The 12,200-nt window shown below is 40.4% G+C and overlaps 1 protein-coding gene across 1 annotated transcript in view; it reads left to right on the top strand.

Moving 5' to 3' along the window:
* Window positions 1-12,200, top strand: part of spata17 (spermatogenesis associated 17) — a 41,045-nt gene that overhangs the window by 18,313 nt on the left and 10,532 nt on the right. Inside the window, exons 7-9 of the mRNA XM_037789637.1 lie at window positions 1,203-1,445; window positions 5,478-5,626; window positions 6,399-6,498. Coding sequence (XP_037645565.1) covers window positions 1,203-1,445; window positions 5,478-5,626; window positions 6,399-6,480 — 474 coding nt within the window. The 3' untranslated portion in view covers window positions 6,481-6,498. The remainder of the gene's footprint in view (window positions 1-1,202; window positions 1,446-5,477; window positions 5,627-6,398; window positions 6,499-12,200) is intronic.

Below are 12,200 nucleotides of genomic sequence, written 5' to 3'. Positions count from 1 at the left end.
TTCAGAACAGGGTTGGCAAAGTTTTGCATGTGCGTATTTGTGCGTGTGTTGTTCTAGTGAACAACTAGATTCACATCTTGTATAATGCCACATTTGACACAGATGTAGCTAGGTTGTCCCCTGTAGTAATTTGTTGTTATCTGTGTATCTGTGTGAAGTGCACACACTGAACTGCTGCAGCCAAATATTTAACCTGGCAAAAGCATTTGGTTGGCCGAGAGCCATGGTTTATGAGGCAGTAAAGATCAACAACTGTTGTCAGCAGGGACACAGAATGATGCATTTCACAAAGTTTAGGTTAATATGGATATTATGAAGGACAATAAAAGGCAAAACTTTGATGAAAAACTATATGATAAAGTTGTTAACAAAACTGATGTTTCAAATTACCTCAGAATATTGCCCATAATAGTTTAAATGTCTAACAGTTGTTGGTTTCATTTTAAGCTGTCCCAGGAGGTGGCCGTTCTATTATTTGATGGTCCCCCTGATAAACAAAATTACTTTCAGATTTTCCCAAACTCCAAATGGATCTTAATACATTACAGTGTTTGGGGAGTAAAACACCTAGGAGGACATTCTGGTGCCTCAAAACCCATGAAATACAACCCAACTAATAATAATCCAGCTGCAACGTCCTTGCTTTGAATCTGGGTGGGCAACCGTCTTTATCTTTTCCATGATATTTTCAGTTGCACTGCAGTTGTTTAAAGAGAACCTATTATGCTTTTGTGCTTTTCCTCTTTCCTTTAGTGTGTTACTGTATATAGTGTTGTATTAGTGTGCGTGTAAAAGGTCTGCAAAGTTGCAAAGCCCAAAGTCCACGCCAAAGGGAGTTACTCTCCCCCACAGGAGCTCAAACAGAGCATTTCAGACAGAGGGTGAAAAGGGGTGCTGCAGCACAGCCGGTATGAGAAAAGTAAAGCGTTTTTTGAACATTAAAGCATGTAAACATGTTCTAGTAGAAACCCAAAATACAAGTATGCACCTGAAAATAAGCACTTCTTTAAAATGAAACTATAGGAGCTTTGAGTAAGAGTAATATCCTCATAGCCAGTCAGAAATGCATCTAATGCATGGTCAGTTGCTAAATGTATGCATCTAATCACATCCCATTGCTCAAACTGATACTCTGTGTCTCTCTCAATCTCTCACTTTCTCCATGATATAGGGTTAACCTCTCTCTCCCTCTCTTTCTTCAGAAAGCCGGGGTCTTCAACTCTCCATTTAGGCCAGCCCCCCATGAGATGGAACTACTGCTGAGGCAGGTTAAGTACCAGGCCCCCACCAGGCTGGCCCCCAGGGGCAGGGCTTGTCTCTTGGGCATGCCTGGCCCAACGTCCCCCAGTTTCCCTGGGACTCTCGGATCCCCATGGATCAAAACCACTGGAACCCGCTGCTTCTCCCGGCCCATACTGCCCCCCATTGCCACCAAGAAACAGCAGGTGAGACGGTAAAAGCTAGCACCATGACAGACATGAACAGGTGGAGGCAGAGAAACAGAGCGCAACAATATAAAAGGGAATATAAAAGAGACAGACTGTAAGGGGGAAGAATGAGAAAAAAAGAAAAGCAATAGAGCATGCACAAGAGGTGAAAGAGAGTAATAATTTTACAAAGTGTCATACTAATTATTAAAGACCCCCAACATCCCCCTCTTGTCCCACTGGAGATGGCTCTTGATGAAAGCAGAGATCCTTTAAAACTCCTTTTAAAGAAGAATGACATCATTAAAACATGGCAGACAGCTCTCTTGGGGGCTACTGCACAGAGTCGTTTAGTGTCTGTACTGTATGTCAGTGAGTACTATACTGTGTGTGTGACTATGTGGCTACATGTTACTATCAAATGTTTGTGTACCACCGTGTGTGTGTATATCAAACACATATCCCATGCTCTGCTCTCATTTGTGTTCCTCATCAATTCAGTGTGGCTTGTCCAACCAGTGAGATCTGTGCTGGGACAGGCACTCAATGATTTATTTGTAAATTTACTTTAATGTCATTTTGCATCTTTAGGGACTTTCATGTTACTATGGATGTAAATCACAAGTTTCACCACGATAATATACTATATTGATTATTTGAACAACGATACTATATTTGCTAATATCACAAAGTCTGCCAGGATACGATTTCAAATCGATTAAATTGAGGATCCTGCGATCGATATGTGACAATATCATGTGCCTATTTATTATATAAACTCACAAAAAAAAACTAAAATATGATTTGACAATGTTATTACTGGGCTCTTCCGGGACTTTAAATAAAAAACAATCTATTCTTTTTTATGAAACAATAAAAACAGACCTCCTGTTGTTCACTATAAAGTGCCACATTTCTCATGTTTAAGCACTGTTTGAATGTTTAGGAAGGAGGTGCGCTTGGACGGTAATGGTAACAGACGTGCTATGGGAATTTCAAAATAAAGGCGTCATCTTAAAGATGACGATATATATCAATGTTTTCACTTTGATGTTATTGGATCGCTGATCATTAAATCAACACATCGATCCATATCGATGTATCGTTACCACGTACATGTTACCATATTAAAGCTGCATTAGCAACTTTTGACCACGGTCATTTTTGAAAAAGACAAACTCACAAGTTATTATGGCTAAACATCATACCTTCTTACACATTCAGGAGACACAGCAACATGGGAATCCCATTGGAGAATTTATCTTAGTGCAATTTATCATAGTCCAGCTGTGCATTTGTGACTTTGTGCATGTGTCTATGTACGTATGTGATTGTGTGCATGCATATGTGTGTGTGTGTGTGTATGTTGATTATTTGATGAGGAGCCATTTCACCATTTGTGTTATTTACGCTCTGTAGCTCTTTATGGCAAAGCGCTTTCCCTATTATTAGTTTCTAGTAATGTAAAACATAAGTGAGCAGAAATGAGGCGTGGATCTGTCTCGTTTTATTAGCTGCACTTCACACACATACACACACACACACGTCTCCAGCTGGCTGTAGTTAGGCTGAGTTCATTAATAGTGTCAGGGAGGTCTCTTGGTGCTGACATGGAGAAGAATACATTATATATCTATATTTCTAGACGTCTGTGTTTCTCTGTCGCTGCCTCCCTGTGTTTCTCCGGTTTGAGTGTGTTTGTGTGTGATTAGTGCAGGAAGTCCCCCTTTCCTTTCTTTTGCACTCACCCCTACACCCCACACCCCCTCCCTCCCTGGTGTGATAACTATCTAGTGGTGATGGATAAGGTTGAGGTGCTGGCTGTGGAAGTGGTCAGGCCAGGCCACCGATCCCGTGGCGATAGGAGCAAGGACAGGGTCCCCGTCCCTCCCTCTATCTCTCCCCCGTCATCCTCCCTCCTTTTTTTAACACCAAACAACAACTGAAGGTCACCTCAAACAAAGCAACAACATTTAAGTTAATCTGCACTGCACAAAGTTTACACATCACTCTCACAAAAGAGCATATACATTTCCACAAGTTACACAGTGATGCATGTTTAGAGGTTGCAATTTGTTCTTCTTCTTAACCAGACACATACAAGTTGTCATATTTGTTTAGTATTGGTAACTGAAAAATATCCTTGCATGTACGTTTCACACTAAAACTAGTAATGGATAGTGAAAACAGCATTTCCCCCCCCCCACATATTTTGCATATTGTGTAAAGTAATATGACTGGGAATCTGATGTATGAATTTATTTTATTCATTTATTTAGTTTTATTTATTTATATTTCTTCATTATTATTATTTATTTTTATGTATTTATTATTTATTTATTTAATTATATTTGTATTTTATTTATATATATTTATATATACTGTATATATATATTCTTTCCTTTTTTTCTCCTCCCTTGTTTTTTGTTTTTTTGTTTTTCAATTTACAGTTTCTATCTGTTATTATATGTACATATTACTTCATTTGTTATGGTTTAGGTTGTTGTACTCATCTTTCTTAAGGAAACTATAAAAAGCATGATTACAAAAATATATATTATATTTGTTTACAAGCAAGCATACTATTCAACATGTAATACAGTTTTCAATAAAACATGAATAATTATTTAATAATTATTAGAATTAATTTAAAAAAAGCTGAAATTTGTTTAGGTTTGTTTTCAGTGAGATCACTTTTGCATTTAAAACAGTAACCACGCTATTGAATATGTTTCAAGTGTATTCAATGCCTTTGGTACAAGAGTTTGATAAGCATGTTGAAGTCTCAAGGCGATGCAAGGGGGGAAAGTGAGGTTAGACAGGGAACGGCACAAAAATGTGTTACTAAAAAAAACTATTTCTTTGTCTTTTCAACTTTGATATGTCAGTAGACATCAGAAACCCATCCCTCCAGGGTAGGAGCCACAATGTCAAGAAGATGCAGAAGGAATAAAATTGACAGACAGCTGCTTAAAGTTCAACTGACTGTTTTTTTATGATTTGGTCCCAGACATTTGCATGAAAGTTGAGAGAGAGAAAACAGGATATATACAGTATTTCGTACACCTGCATACCAAGCATTTTAAGAAGGAATTTAAGATAATGATGGTTTTCCTTTATCTTAATCTCTTTTTTTTATAAACAAATCCCCAGAAAATACCAAAACCAACAATGAACCTGTTATAGGCATTGTCTGTAGGATTGTCTGGCCACAGTCGGATATAGCTTATGGCTCAGTTATATAGAATTTCAGTGTTGTCAAAAAACTGTTAAAAACACATAAAAACTATATACTGTTGTAGCGAATGACATTTTTCTTTATTGTTGTCTTGAAAAAAAATTATTTTACTTAACTCTTAAAACATAATTTTTCCCTTTTCATTTTATGCTCTAATAACATTGTATTTGTGCCATGATATTAGTTTCACAAAGTTGGATGTCAGTCAAAGTGAAATTGTCCTTACTTTTATTTTATTAAGGTGTTTTTTCTAAGGTTGCAATGCTGTGATGATGTTGCCTGGGCAAATCCCAAAGACATGATATATGAAGGGAAAGCATTATATTTGGGAAAAAAATGAGAATAAAGCATATTATCATTTGGAGTAGGGGAAGATCAAGCCTGATTAAACCGTGATTGTCTCTGAGGTTAATCAGACTTTATAGTAGATATGCAGCTGATTGTGTATGTTGTCCTCTCTTTTCGCCATCTTGCTCACTTGTTGTAGCTCCTCTCCTCTCTCTGTGTCACTCACTTTTACTGTGGCACGCTTGGTCTCCTGGTCTCCTCTTTCTCTCACCTGATATCATAATTTTCTTCACTCTCTTTTTCTCTCTCCCTCTCTGCTTCGCTCTTGGTCTCTGTGTCACAGGAGGAGAGATGAAGAGGATTGGCCTCTGGTTTTAGCTGTAAGCCATCGCTACCTGTGGGAGAGGGATCAGAGAAAGAAAGAGGCGGGGGGGTCTGAAACAGAACGATACAGTGATCATTATCTGATTCTTGTGTGTGTGTGTGTGTGTGTGTGTGTGTGTTGGTGGTTGTGATTATTCCAGGGTCTGCTCAGAGAGCCGGGGGAAATGTGGGAGCAGCGCGTGCGTTGTCCTGACCTGACGTTGCGTCTGCAGACCTCTTACACACACCTGGAGGAGGCCCAGAAACAGCTTCGACAACACGAGTCCATGAGAAGCCCCACTGGCACATTGTGAGAACGCTACGCAGACGCATAATACACGCAAAAACACAACCACACACAGAATTACACGTTTTCCTTAATTATGTCATTTTTTTTTTCATACACCAAGCATACATGCACAGTACATGCATGTACTGTATATTGTATGCACTCAACACAAGCAAATTCATGCAACATTAAGTAGCAAATGGACACATCCTTATTATGAAAACTAATGGGTGTATGCCAGGAGATTATTTTAAGACTGCTTCAGACTGGGTTTATTATAAACAGTCTCTCCCTGCTTTATTTCAAGGCTTGTATTAGTTTTAATTAGGAATCGTTCATGTGTATGTATATGTGTGTGTGGGTATCTTAGCTAAAACGTCTTGGCTCCATCCTCATTACCACTCTCAGGCTAATCTACTCAGTTGTGTGTGTGAAGTACTGTTATTAACCCTCTCTTTGATCTGTCTCACACAATCATTTCCCTGACTACAGTATAAACGACCACCCAGTCTTCTCTCCACTCCAGCCTTTCAATCTTTTTGTCTCAATGCGATCAAATAACTAAATAGACATTTTTAAAAGGAACTTACATATCTGAGTTTTCCCTCTGTGCCTTGTCGGTGGATTTCGTGTTGTTTTATGTGTTAGCTAAATTTTCTGCATTATGGATTCATTCTCAACTTAATCACTGTTATCACTGATATTTTACTAAAGACTAACCTGAGTTGAACTGCAACCTTCATAACATAACTTTTTTTTGTTGTTGTTTCTCTTCTTCTTCTTCACCAACCAGAGGAACAGGAAGTATGCTCCACCATCTGAGCCCCAGCAGAAATTCCTTTACTCAGCAGGCCTATGCCAATAGCTTCAGATAGATTACACACCAAGAGGAGGTAGGTTGAAAACTACAAACACAAACATCATGATTATTATGATTATTATGATTATTATGATGATGATGATGATGATGATTATTATTATTATTATTATTATTATTATTATTATTATCATTTATTACATGGCTTTGTTGAATACTTGATTCTGATTGGTCAATCACGGCGTTCTACGGTCTGTTGTTTCTTTATAGCAGACCGTTGCTATGGACGCAGTTCTGATCTTGGACTCTGGAGGACCATTTTTGTGTCACATTATTGATTTCTTAAGTAAGTAGCCGTGTAATAGGCAGGATAATGTACAGCGAGCGGGTCATTATTGTGTCCTGCATCGCCTTGTTGGGGTTTATTTTGCAAAAATGACCGGCTCGCTGTACATTATCCCTCACGTAGTTATCTCAAATTAAATCCTAAAATTAAGTCATCTTTGGAGACCACACACCCACCTACCTAGCCACCGTGCTGTGCAGAGATGCATAGCTGATGAATGCTTCCTCTTCTGCCGGGCCTCCACACACACATACAGAATCCATCAAGGTGGAAAACACTTAAAGCCTTGTGTGTTACACAGGATAATGAAGATGTGGTAAACCTGCATATGACCCATTTATTTCAGACCGCTGCCGAACACGGTCAACGTTGTTCACCACGACTAAAACACATAATTATGCAAGACTGTATAAATGTATTTTTCTGTGTTTCGCTTCATTCAAAGAGGTTGTTGCAATATTTGACATGATTGTGTGGGAATTATGTTTTTTTCCTTTATGTGCCACCTCGTTAATACAACTACCTAAACTGTACAATCAAGAGTCGAAAGTCTCTGAGATTGAGAAGAGTAACATGGTGTCTGCTGTAGATTTATATTAAGCCTATAATAATTTTATAGTGACCACATAGTTATTATAGAACTCCATGTTCACCCTTTCACATCAAAGTCAATCAACGTCGGACCCGTGTTAAATCCAGGTCGAGAGCTGGGAATGAAGCCAGGTCAGACGACACTTGTCAACCCATGCAGACTGATGGCAGTCACAGGTTTATGCTGGGGTTGCCTGGTCTGAAAGGTATTATTCTCCTCTAAAAGAAAAGAGGAAAAACAGAGACGCCGTGCAGCCTAACCCTTTCAACTTGAGTTGCACAAATTTGTCAAAAGTGACAGCAATTTAATAAGTCGCCGCTCTCCATCACACGCATATGCACACCCACCCACACACATGCACACAATTCCCAGTTATGCCCTCCACTGCCCCCTCTCCATGTATACGTAAATGAGGTGTATGCATGGGTGTGTGTGTGTGTGTGTGTGTGTGAGTGAGTATGTTAGAGAGAGAATGTGTGTGCGTGGGCCCTGCGGTCTGGTCCAGGCATTAGGTAATTGACTGTGTCTTTGCTCAAGGCCTTTCATGGATCACCGTCCTTTATTAGCTCACTTCCCAGCACACACACACACACCCACGTACACGCACACACACACACACACACACACACACACACACACTCGCACACAAAGTTCCCAGCAGCTCCACCCCAACCTCTTACCCCCCACCACCAGCACCCAGACCCAATTGCCCGGAAACGAGGAGTGAAACAAGAGAGAGAGAGGAGCGAGGGAAGAAGGAGCGAGCAGCGACAGGGGAATGAACTAACACGGCCCCAGGAAGTGGAGATAAATAAGTATGGGGAGTGAGTGGGCGGGTGAATGGGGTCTCCTGCAGCTGACGACAGGGGCCGGGGGAGTATGATCAGTTTTGCTCGGTGCATCTACGCTATATTTGTAAAATACAGTATTGATGGAAAGCTTGTAGGGTTTTTGTGTTTGAGCATGTGTGGTAAATGAAGATTTTCACTGGCGCCATTAAAATTAAAGCCATCAGTGATAATTTAGCTCACCATTTAAATTAGAGACTCTACACAGGGACATTTGCTAAAGCAAAAAATGCATTGCAGGCCGCAAATCAAAACATCAGCCGTCACTGAACCCTATTTCCAACAAAACAAACAACAACAAATTAATTGTGTGGTTTGTGGAACATCAGAGCTAGACTGTATGATGAGATATGTTGTTGGATGATAGAAATTCGTCTACTGGTTGATATTTTGACATACACGTTTACAGTATGTCATTGCGTCATCGCTCCATGCTCGTGGTGTGCATGTGGTTGTTGATAGTGCCTGAGATACAAACAATGCTGGGATCTACTTATCAAAACACTCAAATTTTGAGCGTAAAATACTTAATTTTTATGCACAAATTTGTACCTTTTCTACATCAATTTGTGGTGGAAATGGTCTTTAGTTATATAAAGGCAAACAAAATTCAGGTGCAAGGTGACAATTCAAAACATAATGGAATATAATATACCATACTTATTTATCTCCACTTCCTGGGGCCGTGTTAGTTCATATACAATAACACAGTAAGACTCTTTCATTCTGTATTGCTTTCAAATATTTATTCTCCTGTAGATCAACTTTTCTCATTTAATGTTATCCCTGCTGAGTCAACACACATTTTGTGTCTTTTGTTTGGGGAAGTAACCTTAACACAAATGTGTGACACGGAGCTACAGGTCAGAGGAAAGACGCCACAGTGCACTCCAAACGTTCTACCAGTCAAAATAACTGTAGGCTACAGTAGCTTATGGACTGTCAGGAAATGCTAAAACATGCACATGACTCTTGGCAACCTATTCTATTATGACTTCATTCTCTGAATATTATGACTTCATTCTCGAAATCTCAGATTATTATTTTTTTCAAACGGTGGCCCTAATACTCCGTCGTAGTTGAACAGAATCTGAAAATAGTTGACTAGAATTCTGCTTTTTGTTTTTTCCTATTCTCTAATTTGCGTCTTTAATAACGCAGCTTTGCTGTGTTTTCTTCAGTCCACCTCCAGGACTTGGAGCTTCAACATCACTTCTTCTTCTTTCTGTTTTATGATAGATTGCAATCATTGCTTTTGAGGTTGCATGTCACCACCCTCTTTACCGTAGGCATTGTTGCATCCATGGATTGCATTCAAGCGGTTCTTCAAAAAAAAAAAAGTCCTCTATACTTTCATGTTTTAATTGGGGTGGACAAATGCACGTGTTCTAAATATATACATAACATCCAAACACATGTTCATATATGCTGGCTAAACGTCCTTTTCTCTGTGACAACACTGCTGCTGCTGTTGTGTAGGATGTTGTTGATGAAGATGATGAAGATAGCAGTGCCTGCTCTCAGCCCAGTCGTGTCATACCGCTGTCACTCAGAGCTCATCAGACCTCAGATTTCCCCCTTTTCGTCTCTCTGTCTGACGCTCCATCTTTCTGTATCCCTCTCTACCTCTATTTACTCTCTCTTTCTTCTCTCGCTCTGTGGTAATTAGTGCATTAGTCCTATCGTTGGCATCACCCCCAGCTACAGCAGCAGCCAGCAGAGCTTCTTGTCACAGCTCAGAGGGCCAATGGAGTGGACAGCTCAACCCTGGTACTCATCATCTTCATACCGTGCCCAGCCAGCCTCCCCCCAGCCACATTATCTAGCTGTGTTATCCAGCCATGCTCCTAATTATTTTCAAACCCTAGCCACAGCCCTCTCACCCAGCCTCTGCCACATTACCTAGCCCTGCTTGTAATCATCACCCTAAGCCTTGCTGCAGCCCTCTACACAGCCTGAAGCCTCATCATTAACATAGCCCAGTTTTTTCCTAGTTCCAGAGACCACGATTCTCTGGCTTGACCATCACAGCTCTTGGCAGTATGCACACAGCATCCCCAATCCAAACCAGGCCCTAGAAATAGCCCATGACTCTTGGACCTTTATTTACCTTAGCCATCTGTGTCACAGTAAGAAAGCCCAACCTGTCAGGACACATACATCCACACATAATCATCACACAGATGCCAGTACCCACCTCTCCAGGAACTCAATGGCCCTGGCTTAGGCCAAGGGGGGCTGTGTAATAGTTGCCATTTCTCCAGCTCCTATATGTGCCCTGGCCTTGACCTCTCAGGGTCCAAACTAAAGATTAGCTTCATAGACCTCAGACCCTCTTCTACAGCTCTGTCCTTTACTCATTCACATCCCTCATTTCTCGTCAAACTCTCTTGAAGCTCCATATTTCAACACCAGCCTGAAATTCAGAGCTCTACTTTATAATTGTAGCTCCGACTTTACTGTTTTGTGAGTGAGCACCTAAACCTCTTAAAGTTGAAAAGTTTAATACAGCCTGCACTGTAATGTTCATTGCAGGATAAAATACTCAAGGTTTTCCAGCTTCTGCGCCAGCTAAATGCACCAGCAATGACTAATTTCAAATGCAGATATGGGAAAGCCCTCTCTGTCCATGCTAATTTTGTGGTTGTGTTATTAGCCATGTCACCAGCGGTACTGCCTGTAACCATAGAGGCTAGCTAATTAGGAGGCTACGTGCTAATCAAGTACACTACAGTGAGTGGTCACGTCTGTGTCTGTCTGCGCTCCGAGCCTTTCCTTCCTCTCGCATTAGACTGACACCCGTCACAACTTTCAAAAGCTAGCGTCTGATCGGAACCAACACCGATACACGCCAGAACACACGTTTGCACAGGCATCCCTGCTTTCCTGAACACATGCACATAGACATATACAATCACATGCACACACAAATACGTGCATATACACAGACCATTGCCGATAGCCTACCCACATATATTTTAATGTTGCAACCGCATCGTCCTCGTTACCTCCTCTCGCCACAACACACACTCTCCTCCCAGAAACTCTGTTGTGGCTTTATTATTATCATTATTGTATTGTGGGTGCAAAGCTTCAGGCAACGGGCACAGGAAAAGTGTGTCTACACACATACACACACATGCTAGCTTGTTCTTAATGGCCTCAGCCATAATGTATCACCATGATGCATACAACTGATGTATGAGGGATCATTTTAATGGGAATGGTATTCATTAGCAATTAATACCTAAACTGAATTAGGCCACAAGTACAGACAATGGAATTAGGTGGGGCAGGGAACTCATATATGTCTACCTTTTATGTGTCTGTGTATGTATTTCCTACATTATCATGTCCATCCATCTCTCCAGCTCTGCTGCATTAGTGTCCAGGTTACTGCGGTGAGAAAGAAAGAACGCTAATTCTCCATAACCATTTTACGGCGTGTGTAAAACTCTGCAGCCCCTTCATTTGCACAGCCGTAAAACATTCCCCCTGCCACACTCCTTCCTACTCAGGACCTCAGATTTATCAATTAACCCAACACTTTGCTTCCATTACGATGGCATTTTGCACTGCGAGGCCTGCATACAGAGTAACGCTGAGAGCCGAGTGCACACAACATGATATTAAATTGACAGTCTCAATTAAATGATTAGCAATCATATTTTGGTGTGACTTAAGAGAAAGAATGACATTAGACTATATTATTTATGTTCAAAGCTGTTGGACCCGACTTGACCAGATTAACTCCGGTCACTTCAGGCCAATTTTTTAACTTAATCGAGTGAATTTATGTCAAGCTCCTGTTTTAAAGCTAATAAATAAAATTTCCGTTGGCAATTTATCATTAAACATATTCACAACTGCCTTGAGTATGATTCAGCTGTAGGTTTAGGTTTGTTTCTTTAGGCCTGAATGCAACCTTCAGGCCTACTGTAAACCGAGGCCTTTTCACAAATCTATATGAAAAAAAACAAAAACAATATGAG

This window comes from Sebastes umbrosus, chromosome 2, assembly GCF_015220745.1.
Source record: "Sebastes umbrosus isolate fSebUmb1 chromosome 2, fSebUmb1.pri, whole genome shotgun sequence".
Classification (NCBI taxonomy): domain Eukaryota; kingdom Metazoa; phylum Chordata; class Actinopteri; order Perciformes; family Sebastidae; genus Sebastes; species Sebastes umbrosus.
This window is presented reverse-complemented; position numbering and strand designations above follow the sequence as displayed.